The sequence below is a fragment of the Sorghum bicolor genome, chromosome 9, assembly GCF_000003195.3.
Source record: "Sorghum bicolor cultivar BTx623 chromosome 9, Sorghum_bicolor_NCBIv3, whole genome shotgun sequence".
NCBI lineage: Eukaryota > Viridiplantae > Streptophyta > Magnoliopsida > Poales > Poaceae > Sorghum > Sorghum bicolor.
In genome coordinates this window covers 49435640-49463316 of record NC_012878.2, presented here as the reverse complement: position 1 = coordinate 49463316, position 27677 = coordinate 49435640, and the positions used below count along the sequence as shown (strand labels likewise).

General features: G+C 44.3%; 3 protein-coding genes and 1 pseudogene across 3 annotated transcripts; 2 read left to right on the top strand and 2 right to left on the bottom strand.

Moving 5' to 3' along the window:
• LOC8076958 (isopentenyl-diphosphate Delta-isomerase I) lies at positions 3346 to 8365 on the bottom strand. Its single transcript, XM_021448424.1, has 6 exons — positions 8054 to 8365; positions 7664 to 7719; positions 6810 to 6901; positions 4212 to 4314; positions 3954 to 4091; positions 3346 to 3816 (listed from the first exon to the last, which is right to left on the bottom strand). Exons 1-6 carry the CDS (start codon positions 8302 to 8304, stop codon positions 3566 to 3568), a joined length of 891 nt encoding a protein of 296 aa, XP_021304099.1. The 5' UTR covers positions 8305 to 8365; the 3' UTR covers positions 3346 to 3565.
• On the top strand, positions 9098 to 10474 carry LOC110430375. The gene is made up of 2 exons (XM_021448027.1): positions 9098 to 9501; positions 9664 to 10474. The coding sequence occupies exons 1-2, from the start codon at positions 9140 to 9142 to the stop codon at positions 9980 to 9982; spliced, it is 681 nt and encodes a 226-aa protein (XP_021303702.1). The 5' UTR covers positions 9098 to 9139; the 3' UTR covers positions 9983 to 10474.
• On the bottom strand, positions 15383 to 21185 carry LOC8085136 (annotated as a pseudogene).
• Positions 26075 to 27461, top strand: LOC8076957 (glutathione transferase GST 23). The gene is made up of 2 exons (XM_002441052.2): positions 26075 to 26506; positions 26626 to 27461. Exons 1-2 carry the CDS (start codon positions 26171 to 26173, stop codon positions 27076 to 27078), a joined length of 789 nt encoding a protein of 262 aa, XP_002441097.1. The 5' UTR covers positions 26075 to 26170; the 3' UTR covers positions 27079 to 27461.

Sequence of the window (27677 nt, the reverse complement as noted above, 5' to 3'; positions counted from 1 at the left end):
TGAGCGGAGGCGGAGACAACACACACAAAGGGTTGGTTGGTGCTTGGTGTGGTGGCCAACCGTCGATGGCCGGGCGGGCCTCCCCATTCCCATTGTTTTCTTTCCGCTTTTTTCTTCTGCTGCTACTGATCCCGGCGTAACGTAATCGCGTTTGGTGGCAGGTGTTGGGTGACGGACCGTGACAGCATGCAACCACAAATTATTTTTTCAAGATTCTCCATCACATCGAATCTTTGGTCGCATGTATGGAATATTAAATATAGACAAAAATAAAAACTAACTGCACAGTTTACCTGTAAGTTGTGAGATGAATCTTTTGAGTCTAGTTACTCCGTAATTGGACAATGTTTGTCAAATAAAAACGAAATGCTACAGTACCAAAAACAACAAAATTTGAGAACTAAACAAGGCCCTTGATCGAGTAGTCAACTAGTCATGTGAACCGAACCCACCCGATCTTTCCTGTTGGTCGTCGTCGTGAGGTACTGACGGGTGGGGCTCGGCAAACGTATATCCACGTGCCACACGGACACAACACTAGCGCTCATCAGGGGTTTTGTCGTTTCGCGCAGGTGGCCGCGAGAGCCACTTTCGTCGTCCTCCTCCACTATATATCACGCCACGCCACAACCGGTGACAAGTGTCACCGATAATGCTGAGAACTGTTAGGGATTGGGATTCCGACGGAGGACGACGGCGACGGGTGGCTGCGCCGCGCCGCGCGACACCCCGTGCCCGTCGCCGTCGTGGCCTCGTGGGTTCGCTCGATCGGCCCTCAAAATGTCAATGGGGAACCGATCCCCGATTCCCCGCGGGGAATTCCCCTATTTGGTGATGGGTTTGGGGTAGAATCTCTCCCCACGGGGAGCTAAATGGGGCAAAATCTGTCCCCGTCGGGTTTCGCGGGGGCGGGTCTGGTGTGCCTCCCCCGTCCCCGTTCCCCGTGGAGATCCGATAATAATAAACCTATGCTCGATGTTTGGATTCTTAGTTGCTATTTCTAGTTGATGAATCACTTGTGGTGAATGTATGAACAATGTGATTGTTTCTGTGTTGTTATGAACTATGCAATAGGCAATTATAGACAAATGGCTGTTATTTGCATGTGAATTATTGGATATTTGTTGTTGTTTATGTAAGTGATTTGTTGTTGTTTATATAATTGACGTGGAGACGGGGATCCCCGCGGGGATTTAATCCCCGAGCGGGGACGGGGATGGGGCAGAAGTTCTCTCCGTGACCCTTCACGGGGACGAGGATGGGGGAGAATTTGCCTCCGCGGGGACGGGTTTGGGACAGTAACCTCCGACGGCGAATTCCCCGTTGACATCCTAATCGGCCCGGTACGTACGTAGGGTCGTCAAGATCCGAACGCGAATGGTTACGTCGCTTGTTCATTAATTAATGAAATTCCCCCGTCGTGGACGTCGTTAATCGGGATGGTCCAATTACGTATTGACACTGCGATGTGCCACTAGTACAGGCTGGTGCTTCATCCGGTATGTTGATCCAATTATATTGATGGCATGGCATATATATAGGTGCTGTTCTCTCACCCATCCAATCCATGTGACTTGTACGCAAAAGCAAGCCTGCGAGATAGGATGGCGTGAGACTATTCACTGATATGAAAAGTCATCGCTCAAAGTATTGTTCGTTTATTTATTATGAAAAAACACTATTAGTTACTTAGTTAGCAGGCTTGCAAAAGAAGTACAACTTATAAGCGAATAGGCTGTTGTATGTTTTATTTACCATGCAAGATGCAACGGTATTTAAAACCCGGGATTTTTGAAGTGGGGCAAAGAAAATAGTTCCTCCACAGGCTGAAATTTTTTGTATTTTCTTCACAACCTGACGCGTCCGAACCGAATGGGCTTCCAGTAGCTCGGTATCGTGGGAACGACACAAGTAAATCTTTCTATTTCTAGTTTTTTTAAAAAAAATTGAGTTCACATCTAGAAAGCTTTATTTATTCTAAAAAAGCTAGAAAGCTTTATTCCAGTTCTCAAACACAAAAATGTAGAAATAGCCCTTAGCGTGACTTGTACAACAAATAAGATCACGATGGATAAACACAAAAAACTACTTGACCTACAAGTTAAGATCTAGACTAACCAAGTCGATAAGCACTATACCGTCTAACATTTGGGGTCATGTGTTGTCAATTGCACTGTACGGTTACGTCGTGCGTCGTTGCCTTCCTAGCTCCGTAGTCTTAGCAACCATGTTTCAACATGTCTGCATCAACATCTTTCATCATGTAGTACCATCACATTCCCTTTGTAGTCGTTTTCTTACCGGTTTGAAGAGGTTGTAGCTCCATTGTCAACAATTTCTTTTTAAAGAACCAGCAAAAGTTGTATTATTTATATCGATAAAGAGGGAGAACAAGAAGTTAATTACAAGTGATAAAAAAACATACTGTACAAAAAGTTTCTTTGCACCTTCCATACACCAAAGTGCAGCCTCTTCCTTTTTCCCCAAAGTATTTCCTCTACAGATTGTCGGCATTTAAAAACCCTTGTGTTTCGCTCTTTCTAAACCTCCTAAGGGACTAGGAGTTGTATAGTCCGCACCGCCTTAACCAGTGCCCTAGAGATATATGCCCACAACATGCCACCATGCCTAAATTTATTGGAACCTATGTCATGAGATGTGTTTGGAAAAAAAACGCCTTACAAGTGTTATGTCCTTGGGCTATTTGTTGTCACTGGCGGAGCCACCACTCAACCACCTTGGTCGGCTGGCTAGGCTCGTCAGAGAAGTTTAAAAGAAAATTTTCTTCATAACTTTCAAGTAAATATTTTGTACCATGAAGATCGCCCCGGACTCTTAAAGCTTCTGATTCCAACACTGTTTGTCGAGTAGCCAAGCTTCTGACTCCACCACTCTTAAAAGCTACCATAGTATTTAATTTCAAGTAAATAAAAGTAAACATTATGGCTACATTGAACAACCAACAATCAGTTTCGCCATATGGTGTTTTCGTCCCCACACATGGTTTGAAGTCTGATTTCTAGAACTTCTTGAGAAGTGATAGAGCTCTCGAGAACCTTCCGAGGTCCAACACACCTAGACAACCTAGCTTTGTTAACCTGTCAACTTGTTTCCATGCCAACTTACACTTTGGTCCAACTAGACATGTGCCTCCAACTCAACCCAAAAGAATCATCAGTGCTTGGAATCGATCTCCTCGAGGATACCGTTTCGTGCTTTAAGGGCTCTTAGAGGTTTGTAGATCTACCATGTTTCCTCTTCTATTAAACTCTACGATCTTGAGTTCTTGACTTTGGTTCGTGTGGGGCGTGGGATGTTTGTAAGGGCACTCACAATGCAAGACTCTATTACAGAATCCAAGATAATTAATTACATATAATAGTTATGTTCCAGATTTAAGAACACTCTATTATAACTTTATCGACTATTTCCATCAAAATGATGGCTATAACAAAGCCAGCGCAAACAGCAGCAGAAACGCTTATTTCTCAACGGAGCACAACACGATCTTAGCGATCTACAAGACTACAGGCTTACAATTTATGCGATCTACAAGACTACAGGCTTACAATTTATGGATGGTTTTCATGTCCGCTGCCCCCTGCAGAGTCCCTTGCTCGACATGATCCCACCAGCCCATGAGGAAGTTGTCCACCACCAGCCTGAACCAAGGGGACAGCTTAACGCCATCTTCCCCGGCATCAGCTTTCCTTAGCAGCTCCTTCAGCTGATCACGGTTCATGTACTTGACGTCGGCCACCTCTTCAGGATTCGGGTTGAGCTTCACGTCACGAACCATGAACAAGAGGTAATCCACTGAAACAAGAATAGGAAAGGTTCTTAAAGCCTGCAACTGCAAGACAGTCCCTTGAAACATGTAGAGTGCAGCAAACACAAATAGTATGAAAACTGGGAATCCAGCATGTAATGGCAAAAGGCAATCAAGTATGTACACTCATGTTCGCCCCATTTTCCATCTGAAGGAGCCTTGTAAAGAATCCTCCCGAGCGGAATGAACTGGTCAACAGGTAATTCATCAGCCACTATTCCCAGTTCATCAAATAGTTTGCGCTGGGCTGCATTTCTCACCCCTGAGCAGAATAAAAGATTGTGACTGGTCATGAGTAGAGTGCAAGTAACAATATGGATGGTGCACATAAATATATAATAGTATGGATTGGTTCCTCACTCTTCAAGGAACATGTATATACCTGCATAATTTTCCTCAATCAACTCAGACTCGCGGTAGAGAGGATGGCTACAGCAGGTGTTTGTCCAGACGAGTGGAAATGTCACTTTTGTTGCCGACCTTTGCTGTAAAGGATATGATATGATATGATATCTTCTGTGGTAAACAAGCTCAGGAAATACTCTTCGATTTAGACAAGCTAGTTTAGAGAAATAGCAATGCAGTAGCATACAACAAAGCCAGAAGAACCGGCAACAAATGACTCATGTCCACTGTTCTGAGCTTTCGCTTTGCAGTGTGTCAAACTGTTTACATATATGATGAGACATAACTGAACATAAGGTAAATTTCTCGTACAGGGCAGAAAGATATTTAAGATTGATGAACAAAATCCTAAAAGCCTACTGGTATTGGACAGTATAGTATTCATGGCGGCAACTATTCACCAGCAGAAACTGTCTGACAGTTCTTGAACGAAGCAAGACATGTTCTACTCAGCCAAATTTGTGGTAAAATTGAAATTGCACCCTCTTAAGAAGGACCTCAATTCCAAAATGGTTAATCATATTCCTTCCTAGAATGTTATAAATACTTTCTTTGGTAGAAGTACAAACAATTTTCCAGAGATCCATGCTCTTCCACTTTCTTAGGTGAGGCATTACATGAAAGTAAAAGTGGTTATCCTTGTAAATTAAATCCTGCTATTAACCTACCAAATAATCATGACCAAGCAAGGGAACTTATTTATCAAGATTGCTGTAGTGATTGCTTAATGTGCAATTAAACCCGCTAATGGTCCAAGATCCAATCTAAATCCAGACCAATCCACTCTCAGCTGTCACATTTTCTAACGCCCACCAGACCATTCCTGCACCTGCACCATCCAAACCACGCCAAACCGCAAGTATGCCTCACTCCAATCCAAACCAAAGTACAAAACTGTTTACAAGACCATGGGTTCAACCTATTAACAACCCATCTGCAACCCACATGATTTCCTGACACACTGGAAGCAAATAAATGGGCTGACTACTGACAACACTGCCCATAGTCCCTGCGCCTCTAGCAGTCCTCATCACTGTGGTGATGGACAAATCTTTAGGAAGAGCTCGTCCGAGGATAAGGAGCCCTCATTGCTTGTGTGACGAAAAGGCCAAGGAGCAGTCGTCATCATCTCATTACTCGCACACAGGTAACCGGCCATGCTTTGCGTCAGGCCCTGTAGCATGCGCGGCCACATGGATCTTCCTCGTCAGTGAGGTCGCGACTTGCGGCAGCTGCCTGTCACCAAGTACCTCGCCGTGCCACACTACAACCAGGAGGCCAGTTGTGTCGTCGATGCTGGAAGCGAGTGCGAAGGAAGGGCTTAGTGGGCCAGTTGCGCTTGTTGGCGAGCTTCAACAAGAACTCCATGCAGCGCGTGTCATTGGTGAAGAAAGCACTGGCAAGCGCACTGTCAAGAACTGATTCCAAACCGAACTAACCCACTATAGCTACTGATCTAACCGAACACTAGAGTTCTTAAGCTACTTCCAACCAAATCATGCAGACCCAAATAGAAAACCAAACCAATAAATCTGTTTTAATCCAAGCCGTTACCAGCTTTATGTGCCTCAATATGAAGAGAAGCGCTTGTCAAAAAAAAATATATGAAGAGAAGCCACGAAGCATTCAAGAAAAATAAAATGAGAATAATTTTAAGGGGATTGCTTCAATATGACCATTCTATGTCAGGAATGGGAGCATCCATTTAGGGAACAGAAAAAGTAGGCCCTGGCAAAGAAAAACTTGTCATCCACCAGCTAAAGCAAGGAGCAACCAAATCCAGGGTTCACTCAAAATAGAACTATCAGAACAAAAACTAAGGTTGTTTCTAATTTTCAGTTGAATCTTAAAAAAACTCTACCTGCGGGGGTTAAGACAGCCCCTGGGCATTGCATTAAGAAGGCCTTCTCACACAGGTCGAGATGACCCCTGAACCCCTACCCTACCCATACAGAGCAGCACCGACACCATAGGCCATGTGAGAACCACGATGGGACACCGTAGCCCATGTGAGAACGACCACGATCGGGGTCAGGCCTTAGACCTGTGCTTTGGCATCGTACAGACTAGGGGAATTTTCTAACTCCAGCCTAAAATTCACTTCCACAGGGAGTCAAACTCAGGACGTAAGGGGTGCTATTCAAGACACCTAACCAACTCATCTAGAGGCCTTTTCCCAATTTTGAGTCGAACCTGTCCATGATATCAGGCTTGAACAAATGGCCAAACATCGCACTCATATGTGCCAAGACACCCAAACTCCAGTTTGATCACGACCCATCTAAGGCAAGCACCTCTACCACCATTGAGATGGATTGATTTATGAGGCACCCCAACCCAAAATAATGAATTCATGTCAAGTAGCTAAGCCCATTTTGAATACACAGTGATTCTTTTTTTTTCCAAATCACATACAGAGCCTACTCCAAGCATGATAGCAAAAGGTTGCATACCCTACTTGATTGGAAAATGAACAAAGTGAACTCAGAACTGCAGCCAGCGATTCATGAACATGAAGTGGAATTTACATTACATCTTAATGCAAGACAACCATATTTTAGTGTTGTGTGAATACCTGTAGTAGCAACTCATATTTGGAGTTGAAAAGGAAAACACTGAAAGCTCTGTGCAGGGCATTTCCAGCCTCTATCTTCTCCATGAGATGGCCTATAATTATTGATCAAGTACGATTAATAAACAAGTGCAATAGCAGCTAAAATCTGACACTTCACTGTTAGAACTCTGGTTTAAGGTCACAAGTCATCAATAAGTGTGCAACTCTCACATAATAAAAACTAAAATAGTACCAAGTAATGCTAAAGGTGCACAAGAAAATTCCACCAGAGCTTATATTGGCAGGAAAATAGTGTTACACAAAATTCACAAAAAGCAGGCTGCAAATGTGTTGGATATTATTTCAAAAAATTAATCAATATTGTATAGACAGATGCCTAACCAGTTCTAATCATTTAACATAGGGATTTGCTTCTGTACTATATATATTATTAAAAGGAACATGTATTTGAAATATGTCTAGACCATGAGGTTGAGAGCTTTTACAGTAATTGGGGTTTGGCCATTGAATTTAACAATTCATCATAGACTCCAACATTTCATACAGAATAGTATGGACATGTGAACATTGACCAAACATATGCCTAACAATACTTTCTATTCTCTTGATGAGAGTACAATCAAATATTGATGTAACTTGAGGTTCCACCAAACATTAGATGTAAGAGGGCAATTGCAAGCATTTTCTTCCTGCTGACCTAATGGTGTACTTGTCAAAGTCAAACATGGCAATTGGGACACTTAACAAACTGAGTACAGCTAGAAATAACAGTCAGCACCAATGTCAGTCTTGTTTTGAACATCACAACGATGCACAACTGAATGGAATGGACAAATTCACACGAAGTCGCGTACAGTTATACTTGGACTCGTGGCCGATGACATTGTCTTGTTCATCCACCAAAATGCACCTGCATGGAAAAAAATAAATTTCTGTTTTATTGGCAGCAGTCACAAGATTTAAAATGGAAGCGACAAGACTGGTTTTCAACCTCAACATGAATCTCTCAGTCCACTAAGTTGCGGTTGTAGCAACAGTAATCTAGATTCCGAAAGGAGAAAGAATCATAGCTCATGTAATTAAATAATAATACTCGAGAGGGAATAGTTTCAGTAGCCACAATTCGATGCCATCAAGGCATCGCGCAAGCTGACGAGATCAGCTATCACCACCTTAACTACCACCAAAACAGGCAGACCACTGCTAGCAAATTTGACGAGACGGGGGGGACGGGGGCAACTTACTCGTCCTCAAACATGAGCCGCCGCTGGACGGCGTCCATCCCGGCGTCGGCGTCAACGGCGCCGGGGCCTGGCTTCCCCATCACGGCGCCCCCTGCGGAGGCGGCGAACGAGCGGCGCCCGCGGAGGCTGGAGGGCGCCGACCTCAACGAAGAGGAAGAGACAGGCAAGCGAGCCCACGCCCGCCGCCCGACGCCGAGCGATGCCGAGGCGGACGCGAGGAGCGCGAGGGGCCGCGCCGCCGAAGCCGCCATGAGGGGAGGGGTGCGCACACGGGCACAACGCCTGGATTTGGTGGGCTGGTTAACTGGTTTGGTCGCTGAGGTGTTTAGTTTGCGATTTTTTTTTTCTTAATGCAGCATTTTCATCTGGATTTAGTAATTATTATTTAATTATAGACTATCTATGTTTAAAAATTCATATTGGAACTTATAGATAAACTTTATAACTAGTTATTTTTTAAATTTATATTTAATGCTTTATATACGCGTCGAAAAATTCGATATGATAAAAAAATTTGAAATTTTTTGGAACTCAACAATTCCTGAGACGTGTCTCTATGAACAAGGCTGTGTTATGGCCTTGTTTCGTTCATCAAAAACTAAAAAATTTTCAAGATTTCCTGTCACATCAAATCTTACAACATATGTATGAAGCATTAAATATAAATGAAAATAAAAACTAATTGTATAGTTTGTCTATAAATCGCGAGATAAATTTTTTTAACCTAATTATTATATTATTAGACAATATTTGTCAAATAAAAACAAAAGTACTACAATATCAAAATCTAAAAATTTTTTGAATCTAAATAAGACCTATGTTAAAAGCAACTAGCGCTGCTTGGTCCCTGGCTCGACGACCCAATTTTTTATAATTTGGTCTTTTTTTTAAAGAAATTTCTCTTTTAGACTCTTAGAAAACTTAATATCAGTTTTGGACCTAGAGGGTCGACGCCATGCTTCATGACGTCGAGGTTACACGACTTGACGCCATAGAGCCATGCTTCATGACGTCGAGGTTACACGACTTGACGCCATAGATCACGGCGCTGCTGAGGTTACTGTCACTGGCCAGATCACGTGTGACATGGCAGGTGGCAGCGGGCTCGACGCCACATATCAGGGCGCCCTCGGCCCATCCGCCGCCGTCCTCGCGCCCGTCCTCTCCCAGGCCTCCGCCGCCGCGCCATCCGCCGCCGTCCTCGCGCCCCGTCCTCTCCCAGCCCTCCGCCGGCGCCCCATCCCCGCCGTCGTCGCGCCCCGTGACCGCCGTCGTTGTCGCGCCTCCGGGAATCCGTCGCGCTCCCGGCCGTCCTCGGCCATTGGTCGCGTCCCTGGCCGTCCCCGGGCTTCCCACCCGCCGCCGGCGTCGTCGTCGAGGGCAGGGCTCCGACCTCGCCGGCGTTTGGCGCAGCTCGCCGGCTGTCGCGGGTCTCACGCCGGCTGCAGGTTACAGAGTTCTGTTATTATGAAATCTTTAATCAGATTAGATATGTGTGAACCATGCATATAAACCTAAATATTCTAATGCCCGCTATGTGAGGGGTTACAGTTTCAGCATTTACCTATTTACGATTCCTTGTTGGCTTCTAATCTCAATTGCTATGGCAGGACTGCTTTGGCCGGCCGATTGCCAGTGCGCCAGATGCTTGGTTCGATGTGGTTGAGCGCTACTCAAATGACTGCACGTGCAGTGTTCGAGTTGACGGAGGTTGGTGCTTATTTTTATCAAACTGAAGAAGATTCAATGAACAATGGCAAGAACTCTGATGCTGTTGTGCTAGGTTGGCAGGGTCATCTTGGTGTACATCGTATGCCTCAGTTTGGCCTTTCTGTGCACCTCTGGGCCCTTTTTCTTGTCCTTTTGTTTCTGGAGAAATTTAGATTTTGTACAGTATGTATCATCCACCATAGTTCAACAGGCAGATAGGCATTGTCATCGAATTCAGAAAAGCAATTTTCCCAGTTACCTCTTTAAACCGTATAGACTATGTGACTGAAACCATGTAGATATTTGCAGTATTATTATCTATCATTCTGGTTGTTTTGAATTGGTACGTAGATGAGTCCAATCTTTGAAACCATGTAACAAATCTGGAGTACAGAAATGTAAAAGGCAGCAGAGTTGAGTCTGAATCTTTTGGTGAGTTGTGCTTAGTGTTGATTAATCTGACTGAGTGATCTTATCAGTCACCAGAGGCCCATAAGTTGCAGTTACTCAGTATGCTTTACTTCAAGGACATGGAGACGGTGATTTCATGGTGATTAAGTAAGTTAATCTTTTGTCAGTAACTAGTACCAGGCCTTTGGGCCCTTGACTGAATGTGGATGTGACATTGTGCTAGGAGTGCACAAGCATGTGATGCAATTGAACTGGAGCACACGGCCTTTCTGGTTTAATATGCTTCTGTTTGTCTTGTTATGCCTTGGTTTGTAGTATTATGATCAGAAAAAAAAGAGATGTGGTGTGTGTGTGAATGTGAAGCGGGGCATGAATAGAGGCTGGAGCATGAGAGCGGCAGCTGTGGTCCTTAATCTCAGTGTCGATCTACTGCTCAAAATCACACAATGGTGGAGGGGTTTGCAACAAATATATTTGTTAAGAAAATTAAATCATGCTTCATAGGACACAAAATACTAAGTGCACAATAGAAAAATTAACTTACAATAAAGTTACTGCGGCGTTGTTTTTGGAGAGGAAGAGTTGAGAGGGGAGAAGAAAATATGAAATGCGTCCACGGTTAGCGAAGGGCATCTGCTGGTTTGTAGTTCAAGGCTCGACGCCGTGATCTATGGCGTCGAGCTCGACGCCATGATCTACTGCGTCGAGCTATCTGCCATGTCAGAAGCCACGCTGGGCTCGGCCAGGGATCTCGACGCCGTGATCCATGGCGTCGAGGCGTATAAGAGCAACTCCAGCAGTAGCCCCCAAAACTAAGCCCCTATTTTTAATTTGGGTGCTCCCCTTACTTCTTGGGGATCTACTTTTTTGCTTCAACTCCAACAGTAGCACCCAAATTTGAGCCCCCAAACCTATTCCAGAGAGAATGACAGAAGGGACCCACTCGTCAGTGTCTTTTTCTTCTTCCTCTTTCTTCTTCCTTTGGACATGGACACAACTAGAGCATCGAGCCGGTTACCGTAGGGTGTCATGCACATGCAAGGGTAAAGAGAGAGGGAGCATGCGCCGGGGCTAGAACACACGATGGAGGATGGGGGCTGCCCTGTTGGGCCAACGGGAATGGGGGTCTGGAGGAGAAATATGGGTGCCCAGCCAAATATGGGGTATGGAGTAGGGGCCCTGCTGGAGTAATGTTTTTAGCATGGGCACCCATATTTAGCTATTGGGGCTTGAGTAGGGGCCCTGCTGGAGTTGCTCTAACCTCGACGCCATGAAGCATGGCGTCGACTCCTTGGGTCCAAAACTGAGTTTAAGTTTTTCAGGGGTCCAAAAGAGAATTTTCTTCAAAAAAGGGCCAAATTATAAAAAACTGGGGCTCGGCGAGTGGGGCTGCTTGACGAGTGAGGCGTTGTTTAGATTAGGTGAAAAGTTCAAGATACCGTAGCACTTTGGTTTATATTTATAATTATTATTTAATCATTAATTAATTAGGTTTAAAAGTTCGTCTCGTAAATTATAGAAAAATTATGCAATTAGTTATTCTTTTCTCCATATTTAATGCTATATGCATGTGCCACAAAACTCGATGTAGTATAAAATTTGGATTTTTTTAAAAAATTTTAGGGTGAACTAAACAAGGCTTAAGGATAACGATCCCTAAATAAAGGCATATTTGATTTTTTATTAGTCCAGTGCTCCTTCTATCCCTAAATAAATATGTTATTAGAGTTATATTAGGTTAATTTTTTAAACTTTGATTATATTTCTAAAATAAAATATTAAACTTTATTAGTATTAAATTAGTATCATTAGACTTATCATAAAATATATTTTTATAAGGTGTTCATATTATATTATAGATATTATTTTTTTTATAAAATTAGTCGAACTTTAAAAAGTTTGGTTGACACATTCTAAAAATTGATTTATTTGGACGACAAGAGAGTACTATTTTACCTTGTTCAGTCAAGGTCTTGTTTAATTCCAATTTTTTTGGTAAAATAAACACTGTAGCACTTTCATTTGTATTTGATAAATATTGTCTAATTATGGACTAACTAGGCTCAAAAGATTTGTTTTAAAAATTACAGACAAATTGTATAATTAGCTATTTTTTATCTATATTTAATGCTCCATGCATGTGTCACAATATTCGCTGTGACGAGAAATCTAAAAAATTTTGTAAAACATTTTGGGAACTAAACAAGACCTAAGATAGAAAACAAGCATCTTGTGTAGAAGTCAAACGAGGTTTCTTTTTGAAGCATGTGCGAGCGAGGTTCGGACATGTACTTGCTTTATCAGCGTGAGAGATCTAGGTCTTGTTTAGTTGAAAAAAAATACAAAATAAACACTATAGCACTTTTATTTGTATTTGATAAATATTATAGACTAACAAAGCTCAAAAGATTAATCCAATTAATTACAGACAAAATATACAATTAATTATTTTTAATATATATTTAATGTTTTATACATGTGTCGTAAGATTCAATGTGATAGAAAATCTGAAAAATTTTACAAAATTTCTCAGAAACTAAATAAGGCCCAAATTCGTCTAACCCAAGCCCAGCAAGCTTCTTGTTTCTTGAGCTGGCTATGCAAGGCAACCACACACAGGCTTCCGAATTTTTTTCGAATTTCGGTACGGTAGCATTTTCGTTTTTATTTGACAAATATTATCCAATCATGGACTAATTAGGCTCAAAAGATTCATCTCGTGATTTACAGACAAACTGTGTAATTAGTTTTTATTTTTATCTATATCTAATGCTTTATGCATGTGCTCTAAAATTTGATGTGACAGGAAATCTTGAAAATTTTTTGAAAGAAGGCCACAACCTTGATGTATGTTTGGCCCCGTTACTTGAGTACTTCAAAGGATAAGATTCTCATAGCTCGTCTCGGCAAGCTCATTGATTGTACTTGTACCAGCAATCCAGCATAGCAGCCAAGGGAACCGAGCAGTATTGGGAACTTTGGATGTCTAACTAAAGAAATTATGATTCATAATTATTCTTACATACATTTGGCTACCAAAAAAAAGCATGTTGTAGTGGTAGCAGCTAAAAAATCAAGTGCTACACAAGTACATGAACAAAAGAATTCTTTTGTTTACGTACTTGTGTAGCACTTAATTTCTTAGCAGCTACCACTACAACATGCTTTTTTTCGGGTAGCCAAATGTGTGTAAGAATAATTATGAATCATAATTTCTTTAGTTAGACATCCAAAGTTCTCAATATTGATTGATGATTTGCTCAGAATTATTGCATGTCTACAAATTTACACACATACATACTAAAGTCTATAAATACATCTGATGATAAACTAAATTAGCAAATCTTGAGATGACAAAATCATTATGAGCGATTTATTAGTCAGATCTATTCGCTTGAGTTTATCAGCCGAATCTGTCAGTCATTCAGCGGTATTTTTCTCTCACAACAAATCAACGAACATTACTTTTTATCATAGCTTATCAGCCAAAACTAATTGACGCAAGTAGTATAAAATGATACATGTTCACACCACTGGTTACGTGTTTCAATTGGTGGAATTTTTTTGCAACTCTCTTAACATGAGGTTGGATAAAGTGGCCGGGCAAAATAAGACACAATTGAAGTCATTTTCTAGAAAACAAGTCAAATGATTTGCAAAAAAAAATAATAATGGGATAGTTTGCCTCACTCTAGCCTCTCTTTTTTAAAAATGTTGGCTATAGGGTAGAGTTCAATGCTGCAGGAGAAAGATAGAGAGGTGAAGCATGTCCCCATCGGGTATCATTTGACTAATTTTCTTCAACCTTGTGAACACAAACATGATTTCGATTAACACCAACCCTGTTTGATCCCACCGGATTTTTTTTAACTCACATCACATTAAATATTTGGACTAATGCATGGAGTAGTAAATATATATTATTTACAAAACTAAAAACGTAGCTAGAGAATAATTTGCGAGACAAATTTTTTGAGCCTAATTTATCCATGATTAGACACTAATTATGAAATAAAACGAAAATACTACAGTGCATATCCCTTTATTTTCACAATATTTGGTGAGATTATATTCCACTTCAAGTAATGACGTTTAGTTATGTTCTTTGTGGATCAGTTGAGCGGACTACCATATCTAAGAGTGATTATCTGTAGTTTAGGTTGATGCAGTTAGGCCTTGTTTAGTTCTAAATTTTTTTTGCAAAATAGGAATAGTAGTACTTTCGTTTGTATTTGACAAATATTATCCAATCATAAACTAAGTAGGCTCAAAAGATTCGTCTCGTCAATTCCGACCAAATTGTGCAATTAGTTTTTATTTTCGTCTATATTTAATATTCCATACATGCGTCTAAAGAGAGAACTAAACAAGGCCTAAACATAAAATTTTAGGCATGTTTGGTTCCGGCACCAACATACGTCACTCCCCATGTTGTGGCGTGCTGCAGCTGCGAAAACAGCCGCCACACCGGTGGTGAAAAGCTAGCACATATGAGATGAACGATCTGTAGCTGCTCTAACTTATGAAGTACAGTACTACATGTGAACTAAGTATGCGCCAACTTTGGGTAGTAACTTTGAATATTTGATTGTGTCAGAAGTGCGGAGAAACCATGAATCTAGCTATGTGCAGTGCTGATTTGACCCGGCGTAAATTATGTGAGCACATATATGGATGCTTGTTGTTGATGCAGGTTTAAAGCTTGTAAAGGTTTTATGCTATGTTATTTCTCCAATAGCCTATAATTACTTCTACTTGATTATTAACCAAAGATGTACAATTATTTGGTCCCTTCTGATTCTAATTATTAATTAACAGGAAAGAAATGTGTGACGGCTCATACATCCAAACAAACATGCTTGGATGACATAGCCTACAAAGATTTACTAGAGAACGACATAGAACGATCTCATATTTTTGAACAAACATTCTAATCTTTGGTCCAAAACAACATAGAACGGCAATACAGAATCAAGAGAAACTGCATACGTTGAGGTAGCATCAAGAGGATGCACTTCATGCATACGCAGGCTCCAGATAATCGATAAACTTCCAGTTTCATCAACACAAGGTAGAATCAGGCCACTTAATACAGACTACTTGAACCTAAGATCCAAGCTCAAAAACGTCCAAACTGAACTTAAAAGATCACCAGAATTTAAAGAAAATCCTAAAGCAAAACCCCGCACCAACTGATGGCAGTAGCCCTCACTCTTCCCCTGCGTTCTCGTCCTCATAGCCGGCCTCCTCGTCGGCTGTAGCGTCCTGGTACTGCTGGTACTCGGAGACGAGGTCGTTCATGTTGCTCTCCGCCTCAGTGAACTCCATCTCATCCATGCCCTCACACGTGTACCAATGCAAGAAGGCCTTCCTCCTGAACATGGCCGTGAACGGATGACTCACACGCCGGAACATCTCCTGAATGGAGGTGGAGCTGCCGACGAAGGTGGAGGCCATGGTGAGGCCACGCGGGGGGATGTCACAAACGCTGGATTTCACGTTGTTCAGAATCCACTCCACAAAGCAGGACGAGCCCTTGCTCTGCACGCTGAGCATCTGCTCCTCCACCTCCTTGGTGCTCATCTTGCCCCGGAACATGGTAGAGGCCGTCAGGTAGCGGCCATGGCACGGATCCGCGGCACACATCATGTTCTTGCACGCCCACATCTGCTGGGTCATGTCACGATCCTAGATAACTAGAAGGTTTTGCCGGCGAACACGCTCGGCGGAGAGCACGGTGGCGCCGTCTCAAGCAGAGAAACGAGGAGGGAGACAGTACGGGTAGGAGATAGTTGATTTGTTTATATTCGATGTCCCCAATTGACAGCATAGGGTGTACATATATAGGTTTACTTAATGGGCCAAACCCCAACACATAATAGGCTTGTAGGCCCAAACACTCAACCCACTAACTACTTATTACAGGTCCATGGCTAAGGTCATGACATTCTCCCCTCCTTAAGCCATAGCTTGTCCTCAAGCTATGAATTTTTCAATCAACAGATGTTCGACATTGTCTTCCTTTTTCATCCAAGCCTTCATGGATCTTCAATCACCAGATTATAGAATTGAAGTGCCAGCATGCTAGAAACATTCAATGTCTTATACATGGTCCCCATAGTTCTAGAGCCTTGACTTGTAGATGCTTGAACTGAATGACAGGAACTGTTGGCAGAACAAATTTAGAAGCAAACCACTCACCATGTTTTGTACTTGGAGGTTCCCCGAAGGAGTCATTTCCTACTATAGGCCATCACGACATGTTAAGGATCCTCAATCATCAAGTTGTAGAAGTAAAACCTCACTGACAGCAAACAATTCACTGTCTTACTGATGCATGTAAATATCCTTGCATTTGTGTACTCCACATGCTTGATGACACTATGATGTGATAGTGCCGATTGAGTACACAAGTTGTCCTTATCTCCAACTTCTTGATGATCTCTAATCTGTATGTGGCATAACCCCAAAGAGCGGCAACAGAAATACTCCATGCACAAAATTATCTGAAATCTACTTTTAATGCTCCAGTAAGAGGTAACCATGGACATATGCTTACTCCCAAATAGGAAAATATGGTTCTTGGTGTATTCAGCCCAGTGCAAAATCAGCATGGCATCAATCTGATTTACTCCAAGTAACTTTCTCATTTTGGAGACACATAGCAAAATTATCTTGCCATCAAAATTCAATGTGACTATCCATTTTCTGAATATGTACATAGTGACCCCCATATAAATGCCAAGGCTCAACTGCATGTCACCATCATCCCAAGCAACAAAAGTGATTTTCTGGAATTGAAACAATTTAGAAATTCTTGAGCTCTCACATAGTTGGTTGGCAAACTTGAGGATAGCCATCTCAGAGAAAATAAGCATGTGCTCCAATAATGGTAGCTTCGTAGCAAACTCATAATCGGTCATCAGTTTCATTCCAGTAAGCCCCAGAAACATTGCAACCACGGTTCCACTGCTCTGCAGATTACGTACTCTTGCAAGAAATGTCCAGGTGATAACCTTGCATACTACAAATGCCCATGGTGGTTTCCAAAACTGTCGATAGCACCTCTTCCCTAACATGGTACTAACTGGAGAAATGATCCTTGGTATAACAGAATCATGATGCAGCTCCTCAATGTAGGAAAACACAACAGGAGTATGATTAACTGAGAACAAGGGTATGGCTTCAGGCATACAAATTCTAAAGATAATTTGTGAGTACTGTGTAGAAGCTATACAACTCATAAGCCTTGGAGAGAGAACAATATGTAGTAACTGACTCGCCACATATCTGATATACAAGCACTGACCCATTACCTCCCCCAAAAATATCTTGTACTGAGCATCACCAAATTTCAACTTAGCAACCATTGGCCACCAGAACAAATGAGGCACTGTGGGTGTCCTGATCCTGAGGCTATAAGCAATATAGTGTCTATTACTGATGATGTATACCAGAGATACCCATGGGGGCTTCCACTCCACTGGCTCATGATAGTAGGTGAATAACAGACAATACACCTCTCTGAGTGGAATAGCAATGTGCAACTGAATCAACTGAATGGCCCCCATGTTGATAGAATCAAATTGTCCTGCACTTGCAAGTAACTGAAGAAAATTTGCACAACATTTCCACCATGACTCGCAATGGAGAGGCCAGACTAGGAGCTTATGCACAAAGCAACTAAACTCAACCCACATCACTATGCTTGAATATGGATAGACAAGTGCCACTATGAGACTGCCCTGATGTTCGTGCCAATTAGGCCATGGTTTCAACTCAATCAACAATGTTAATGAGTGAACTTCCAACTGGAAAACTAAGGTACTTGCTTGCAGTAATAGCCAATATGTGGTGCCTATGATTGCGAGATGTTTCATTCTACTCTTCCCACAATCAAACACACAGGAAGCAGCACTATATACCCCATGATTCAAAGAAGGTGGCCACAACAACACTATGCCATAGTACTTGCCACAATTAACTGAGAAAGGATAGGAGCTGGTGGATATCACCTTTAACACCTTATGTGCAGACTGAAACATGCCAACTGTTGGAGCTGAAACTTGTTTCGCTGAGGATGGTGGCACCGTTGAGATGGTGTTGACGCTGCTCCCAGAAATCAGCATGCTGATGCTGCAGTAGAGGTGACCTTTCAAACACCTGGTGGGCGGAATCAGCTTGATGTTGCGGCAGAGGCGACCTGTCGAACACCTGGTGGGCGAAGTGTTGATGGCATCATCCTCTGTGCTTGAGATAGCTGAAGCTAGTATGGGCGGTGGCATGACGGTCACGGCCACCTGCACGATGGTTGATGTCACGATCGTGGCAGAGGATGTTGGTGCTGTTGGTGTGGAGGTGGGTGTCGAAGCTGCAATTGGATCTGTCGGTGTTGGCCAGGAGGTCGATGCAACTGTAGGCTCCGTTGGTGCAGCGGTGGGCTCAGTCACTGAAGTGGCCGGCACCATGTACGCCGGTGGGGTGGATGGAGGTGGCGCGGTTGTAGTTGGAGTCGAGGGCGCCAGTGAAGTAGACGAAGAGGGCGCGGACGACCGTGTTGCAGGTGCGATAGTCTTGAGAGTGCTACACATCCCCGCGTTCGCTTCCTCCATCATCCGCAGCAGGCGATCCATGTCCGCCTCGAGCCCGGCGATGGCGGCGACAGACAGTGTAGATCGAGATTGGGCCATCCCGAAACACCAAGCAGACGATCCAGACGGCCGATTGATGAGCACGGTGACCAGCCAACCACGACAACTAAAATCCGACGAACTCGGAGAGATTTTCCCCAAATTACACCAAATCAAGTAGCTATCGGTGGAGAATTTTAGGGCCTCCACACGCGCACTTCCTCGATCGATGGCTCTGATACCAAATGTCACGATCCTAGATAACTAGAAGGTTTTGCCGGCGAACACGGTCGGCGGAGAGCACGGTGGCGCCGTCTCAAGCAGAGAAACGAGGAGGGAGACAGTACAGGTAGGAGATAGTTGATTTGTTCATATTCGATGTCCCCAATTGACAGCATAGGGTGTACATATATAGGTTTACTTAATGGGCCAAACCCCAACACATAATAGGCTTGTAGGCCCAAACACTCAACCCACTAACTACTTATTACCGGTCTATGGCTAAGGTCATGACAGGTCAGGTCAGGGACCTTGAGGGAGCGGTACTGCTGGGAGCCGCGTGAGGTGAGTGGCGCAAAGCTAACCATGAAGAAGTGCAGGCGTGGGAAGGGAATCAGGTTGACAGCAAGCTTGCGGAGGTCAGAGTTCAGCTGCCCTGGGAAGCGAAGGCAGCAGGTGACACCAATCATGGTGGCATTGATCAAGTGGTTCAGATCACCAACTGCAGACAAAACCAAGGAAGATTCACATCAGTGCAAGACAGCAAGAGGTCAGTTTGAATTTATATCTATCAATTGATCTTGCTCATTACTCGTGAAAAAAATATCATACAAAAAGAATTGATTGAGGATAATAGAAAAAGATCAGTACAGTACTAAACATAGCATGTAGAAACAATGATTGATTACAACCAAAGCTGCACAGAGGATTTGGGTTACAGTCATTTTCTGAAATGTTGTACTGATACACTTCAATATTTCTTTATTAGCATACATTTTTCTTCAGGTAAACACAATGATAGTTACATTTTCCATATGACAAGAGTTATGCAAGGTGCAGAAGGAGTCCTATCCCTGACATTCCTAACACATGTTACCTGCTTACATTTCAGCACCCCCTCATCAGGCAACAATGCATTAGACTTGCTACAAATGTTAAAATGTCATGATTTAGTGATCAATTAATAAGCCATCCACAATAACTACCATTTCCAGTGGACGAAACTAGCAGTTCATATACAAGCAACTGATCAGGAATAGGATAAATCGAAAACTAGCATTTCAAGCAGCTACCAATATATTGAAAACTAGCATTTCAAGCAGCTACCAATACCAGCCAATCAGGAATGGGTTCCAAGTCCCCTGAGAACATTTCTGACAGTAGGCTTCCAACACCTAAGGCAAAGGTCATTAAGTTTGGCAATGGCAACAAATGTATTCGTTCATTTTAATCAAAATAAACATGACTACAAGATGTCATTATGTCTAGGAGGCTGGATCATAATTTGAAGCACCAAAAGCACAGAACAAAGCTTTATTATTAAACAAAATCACATGATGCAATTAGAACCAGGTAAGGGTAATCAAACTGTAAATACATGTAGGCAAAGGCGATCAAACTTGGTGGAACAGATGAGCTTACAGCTAGGAGTGGTGAGCTTCAGTGTGCGGAAGCAGATGTCATATAGTGCCTCATTGTCCAGCACCATGCACTCGTCGGCGTTCTCCACGAGCTGGTGGACGGAGAGCGTGGCGTTATAGGGCTCCCACCACCGTGTCCGACACCTTGGGCGATGGGAAGACGGAGAACGTCAGCATCATCTGATCCGCGTACTCCTCCCTGATCTTGGAAATGAGCAGGGTACCCAAGCCAGACCCCGTGCCACCGCCGAGCGAGTGGCAGACCTCAAAACCTGACGGCGCGAACAGATCGAGTGAGACGATGGGAATTCAGTTCAGATGATGATGAGAGATTGATTCGATACCCTGGAGGCAGTCGCAGCTCTCGGCCTCCTTGCGGACGACGTCGAGGACCGAGTCGATGAGCTCGGCGCCCTTGGCCCAGTTGTTGCCGGCGCCGGACTGGCCGAAGACGAAGTTTTCCGGGCGGAAGATATTGCCGTAGGGGCCCGAGCGGACGGCGCGCGTCCATGGTGCCGGGCTCGAGGTCCGGTCCATGAGCACCGCGCGCGGCACGAACCTGCCGCAGGAGGCCTCGTTGTAGTAGACGACGTTGACGCGCTCCAGCTGCACGTCCGTCGTCCCCACGTACCGCTACCGCCCCGTCGGGTCGATGTCGTGCTCATTGCACACCACCTCCCAGAACTTGGAGCCGATCTGGTTCCCGCACTGCCCTCCCTGGATTTGCAGGATTTCCCTCATCTTACGGAGAAAAATAACGATCGGAAGAGGAGTGGCTGCGATCAAGAGTGAGCTAGTGCGCGTGTGGTCTGTGCAAGTGGAGATGCAGGGCGGCTTTTCTACTCTGCGGTTGAGCAGCTAGGGCACCCGGCGGTTGGGCGCGGGGAAATCACAGCCGACGATCCGGCGCGTTGCCTTCGGAATCGGAGAGCCCGTTGGTGGGTTTTCGATTTTTAAATTTTGATTTGAAAAGGTGGGCGACTGGGCTGGGCGTTGGCTGCTTTGCCCTTCCGCGGGCGGCAGCGTCTTTTGACTTCTTCACATCGGTAGGGCAAGGTGCGCTTTTGCCCTGCAGATCACCAGCCGCCATTGACTTTATCCTCCGAGTTGCCGATATGAGATGAGAAAGGCAAAAACTCGACGAGGAAGAAGATATATAGGAGGCAGCGAAACGTTTCTGGGCTGCTCGTTTTTCTGTTAAGGCTCTTTCTGAGTGGTTGTGACCTCTGCCAGGGTGGACTGGGCGAGCGATGGGCTCACGAGCGCCGTCGAGTCCGCAACTCGCCACCTCCTTGGCTTCGTGTGTCCCCATTGTTTGATCTGATTTTATTTCTTTCCCTTTACCAATAGCAAGTAGATGGCACTTGCATCGTCTTCTTTAACTTCCCTTCACTTGTCAATAATAGAGCCAAGTGCTTGGCTATAAGCCAAGTGATTAGAGCCAAGTTATACAATAAGTTGTCTCATACTTGTTTCTAAAACACATTCTCTTTCCTATTCCTTTTCACAACACTTGCTATTTGGACTTACTATTACCTATGCATACGTGTCCAGCTTGGTGCTTACATAAGAGTTAAGCTATCATCTCTCTCATCTTTTCTCTCCTCCACATTAGGGCCTTGTTTAGTTCACACCGAAAACCAAAAAGTTTTCAAGATTCTCCGTCACATCGAATCTTGTGGCACATGCATGAAACATTAAATATAGACCAAAACAAAAACTAATTACACAGTTTAACTGTAAATCACGAGACGAATCTTTTGATCCTAGTTAGTCTATAATTGGATAATATTTATCACAAACAAACGAAAGTGCTACAGTACCGAAAAGTTTTCACTTTTCGAAACTAAACAAGGCCCAGCATTAGCTTGACTATAAGCCTATTATTGTACCTGCTCTAATAGAGCCAAGTGATTGGCTATAAGCCAAGTAATTAGAGCCAAGTTATACAATAAGTTGTCTCGTACTTCTCTCTAAAACACATTCTCTTTCCTCTTACTTCTCACAACACTTGCTATTTGGACCCACTACTACCTATACATCCGTGCCCAGCTTGGTGCTTACATAAGAACCAAGCTATCATCTCTCTTCTCTCCTCCATATTAGCATTAGCTTGGCTATAAGCCTATTATTGTACCTGCTCTTAGTGTAATAGCGTTGCATTTCTTTCTTTCTGGATCCCTCGGTGCTCAATGGTATGCTGGTGTTGCTTTTACATCGACGACACACGAACAACTGATGATGAGAATTGTGCTGATGACTTGTTTTTCTTTCAGAAAAATAATGAACACATATACGCTACCGATTTTGTCATATCTTAATTTTTTTCTGTCCTCCGCCACTAGATGGAGGAAATAGGTATTTTATGAGTTTTCCTCTTTTTTTCTTGCTGAAATCTTGGGCCTATATCTCAGAAAAACAAAATATTGGACCTACATAAGGAATTAGAGAGATAGGCATCATGGAATACTTTTTAAAATGGGAATACCTCAAAATGCGTCAGCAAAATACGATAACATCTTATGGAGATCTTATAGTTCAATAATACAGGAAAAATGTGAAAGGGATGTTCTGGTTTGGTTTTTTTCCAATGGAAGCTAAATATGGTATATTTTAAGTTGATGTTTATATATATAGTTGAAAAGCTAAAGGAAATAAAGAAATATGATCAAATTTTCAAAGTTATTTCGACAAATCAAATGAATTCTTAAAAACACATTAAAAACTAATTGCATAGTTTGCCTATAAATCGCGAGACGAATTTTTTAAGCCTAATTACTCCATGGGCAGTGTTTGTCAAATAAAAACGAAAATGCTACAGTGTCAAAATTCAAAAACCTTTTTAGATCTAGGCCTTGTTTACTTTCTATTTTTTTTTTTCAAAATTCTACATCAAATCAAATTTTTAGACAGAGCATTTAATATAGATAAAAAAACTTATTGCACAATTTACCTGGGATTTGCGAGATGAATCTTTTAAACCTACTTAGTTCATAGTTAAATAATAATTGTAAAATACAAACGAGAGTGCTACAGTAACCGAATCTAAAAATTTTGGCGAACCGAAGAAGGCCTAAGGCGCATGAATTTGTTTTGGATTTTGACATTATAGCACTTTCGCTTGTATTTGATAATAACATTATCTAAATATGGACTAACTAGGTTTAAAAGATTCGTCTCGTGATTTATAGGTAATTAGTTATTTTTTTATCTATATGTAATGCTCTAAGGATGTGCCGTAAGATTCGATGGATAAAGAATTTTGTAAACTTTTGATTTTTTTTTTTGAGTGGATCTAAACACCCTAAACGAGGCTTTGGATGAACAGCTAGCTCAGCAAAGTCCATGCCTCTACAAATCTACAACATCGTTAGCCCTTACCCCTTAGTGAAGCAGCAAAATCTTTTGTCCACTGCAACCAGTCGACATGGGCTGGTACATTGTACTGTACTACGAAGGAGATAACATGACCTCCGTGCCGTCTTGTTTCCATATACGTTTGCTTGCCCCAAGTGATAAAAGCACTGCAGCGCGGACATGGACGTCTCAGAAAGCAAATTCCCGGGAGCCAGATCGAACAAAAGGTAAGGAGCAAACCATGCCCTCTTGCCTAGCCCAGTGAGCTTTCACCTCAGCGCTGCCGCCCGCCCGCCGGCCGCGTATACTATGGAGGCATTGTAACGTAACGCAGTAACTTGGCAACCATAACGTAAGTATTTAACGTAATACGCGGTAACTTGGCATGGCGCCGGCGCTGTGAAACGTTCGTGGCCGGCCGAGAAGCGTTGTACGTGGACGTGCACGGGATAGGCCGTGCCGGTGCCGGTGCCGGTGCCGGTGCCGTGCCACCCACGCGAGGAAAGGCAAAGCGCGCGCGCCGCCTGCCCGACACAGTACGTACCACCACTACTTGTGACAGTAAAAAAACACAGGAGCGCAGCATTGCATTTGCATGCGGTGCAGTGCCGCTGACGGGAACAGTTCGACGGAGCCGTGCGCTTTTGGTCGAGCCGTCTATCCGGCCGGCCGGCGGCCACTGTTGCTTTCCTCCATCCGGCGGTCGCCTCTCCTCTCTGGCACGCCCGATCCAACAGTGCGCGCGCTCCGAGGCACGGCCGCACTTCCGCGAGCTATATGGGTTGTCGGATTCACCTCAATCCACATGTGTTTGAGTGGATTGTGGTGAAATTTAGTTCAAGTTCCACTCCAACACATGTAGATTGATGCGAATCCGACTACATCCAAACAAGACCTAAATATAAATATAAACTCAGCGTGTGTGCGTGACTGGGCAGCTATAGATGCATCTGGCCGGCCGGCCGGCCGGGCTCGGATGCATGCAGCCACCGGCCAAGCAGGTGGTCGTCGGTCAAACGCACCCCGCAAGATTCCTTCATGCGCCGGCCGGGTTTGGTCGTGAACATGCTGGTTAGTCAAGACTCTAAGCACATGGATCAAGGCCACGGCCTTATTTATAGTTTACTCAAAAATCAAATTTTTTTTAAAATTCTATATTATATCAAATCTTGTAGCATATGTATAAAATATTAAATATAAACGAAAAAAAATTAATTATTTAACTGTAAATCACGAGATAAATTTTTAAGCCTAATTGGATAATTTTTGTCAAATAAAAACAAAAATACTACGATACCAAAATTTTAAAAAAAATAGAACTGAACAAGGCCCACGTACAAGCACTTTGACCAAGATTTGTCATCAGTAGCTAGCTAGGGTTTGGCGTTTGTTTCACAGTCACCGCCACTTCGTCATGCCGAGAGCGCGGAGCGCTCCGGCTCCGGAATTACGGCACGGTGAAACATACACGGGCCTGATTGTCGTCTGCAGAAACTACTACAAACAGCTGGCCTGATTGTTGTGCAAGCCAAAGCATTGGGGAACAAGTCAAAACTCTCGAGAGACCTTTCCTCGATCACTGCGTCTCTTTACAATAGACAAGTACTGCTAGTGCTCGGTAATGCAGACGCAAATCCACCAGAGCTGCGACCAAAAGGCATCGTCCGGTCGGCCAAGACTTTGAACACGTCAAGTGAGAACCATTTTAAGTAACTTTTAAGACCTTGTTTAGTTTCCAATTTTTTTTTTCAAAATTTTTGAGATTCTTTATCATATCAAATCTTACAGCATATGCATCGAACATTAAATATAGATAAAAATAACTAATTGTATAATTTATTTGTAATTTATGAGATGAATTTTTTAAACCTAATTGATTCATAATAGATAAATATTTGTAATATAAACGAAGGTGTTACAATATTTATTTTAGAAAAAAAAATGAAGTAAACAAGACCTAAGTACTTCTAAACTCCATATACCAGGATAGTCAAACAGCTCTTCCGGTAAAGTATATGCTGCAGTAACCAATTTCACAGTTTCACACTTCCGGCAGTGAACAGAAACAAAGTCCACGCCCAGCCGGTGTGCCGTGCCCTGGAAGCCTGCCCGCCCGGCCCATTCCGGACGGACGGATGGATGCGGGTTCCCACATGGCCCAACACCGCACAACGGGCCCACCCGTGAGCCCCACATACTTCCATGTGGGCCAGGAGCCCTCACCGTGTCTCCCTCCCGCTCTATATAAACCCTCTACCTCCTCAGGACCTCCCAGCCACGCAACCAAAGCCAAGGACACCACCACCATTCTCTCTACTCCTCACTGAGAGGAAACAAAGGGAAGCATCTTGAGCGAGTGTTCGGAGCCAATGGAGAAGTCGTCGTCCGAGAATGCCACCCCGCTGAAGCTGTTCGGGTCGTGGGCGAGCTCGTACACGCACCGCGTGCAGCTGGCGCTGCGGCTCAAGGGCCTTGAGTTCGACTACGTGGAGGAGGACCTGGGGAACAAGAGCGACGAGCTGCTCCGCCACAACCCCGTCCACAAGAAGGTCCCCGTCCTCGTCCACGGCGGCCGCGCCCTCCCGGAGTCCGTCATCATCCTCCAGTACCTCGACGACGCCTGGCCCGAGACCCGCCCGCTCCTCCCCGCCGACGCCTTCGACCGCGCGCTCGCGCGGTTCTGGTGCCACTTCGCCGACGACAAGGTACGTACGCCGTCGCCGGTTCTCCTGTTTCGTCGTCCGAAGAGACGATGCCTGATCTGGCACGTACACGTGCGGTTCGATTTGTCCTCTTTTGGAATTGAATGTGATTGCATTTGCAGCTCGGGCCGGCGGTGGGCGCGGTGTTCGCGTCGACGGGGGAGGACCAGGAGGCGGCGGTGCGGCAGGTGCACGAGAACCTGGCGCTGCTCGAGACCGAGCTCCGCGACGGCGCGTTCAGGGGCCGTCGCTTCTTCGGCGGCGACGAGGTGGGCCTCCTGGACGTCGTCCTGGGCTGCGGCTCCTACTGGCTCGCCGTGTTCGAGGACGTCACCGGGCTGCGCCTCGTGGACGCCGACGCCTTCCCGCGCTTCCACGCCTGGCTGCGCGACTTCGAGGCCCTGGACGAGGTCCGCGACACCATCCCCGCCGTCGACCGCCTCCTCGACTACGCGCGCGGCCTCCGCCACATGCTGCTCGGCCTCGCCGGCGCCGGCGCCGCGGCCGCACCCTCCGCCCCCGACGCCCCCACCACTGCCGCCGCGCCCGCGGCTGACATCGCCGTCGACATCTGAACGCGCAAGGCGGCGTCGTCGGGCTCCGGCGTCCGGCGTCTGGCGTCTGTGCCAGCGCGGCGCCTGTCCGGCTAGGGATCAGTAGCAGCTAGTACCAGTATAGTTTGCCGTGTCGATGGCGCCATGTACGTGTGGTGGCTGCGGAGTCTGCGTGCGTGCCTGGAGTGGGCTGCTGCTGCTGCCACCCACTGTTATAATGGCGCAGTTTGTGTTTGTCTAGGTGTCGAGTTTGTTTTCTCAACGTCCTTTTTTTTTTTCTTTTGATATAAACTTTCCCTCCAGTGTAGTCTATGTTTGCTTGTTCTAGCAGTTTGGCTGGCTTGTTGAAATGTTAGCCAGCATGTGCACCTTTCTGGTAATTTCTTCGAGCAAGTTTCGGCGTACGAGCTCATGAGATTGTGATCAAAATTTCTACTGCAATAGGCGTTGTACGTACTACTAGTACCGATCAATAATTTAACCTTCTTCGTTATGGTAGATTAAAGTTTTGATGATCGGAATTAACTGCGCCGGTTAATGCGCGTGTCAGCACGCACGATGGGGCTCTCTCACTGCTCGCTACCCCGAGCCCCAAGGACTACCAGTACCAGGCTACCACT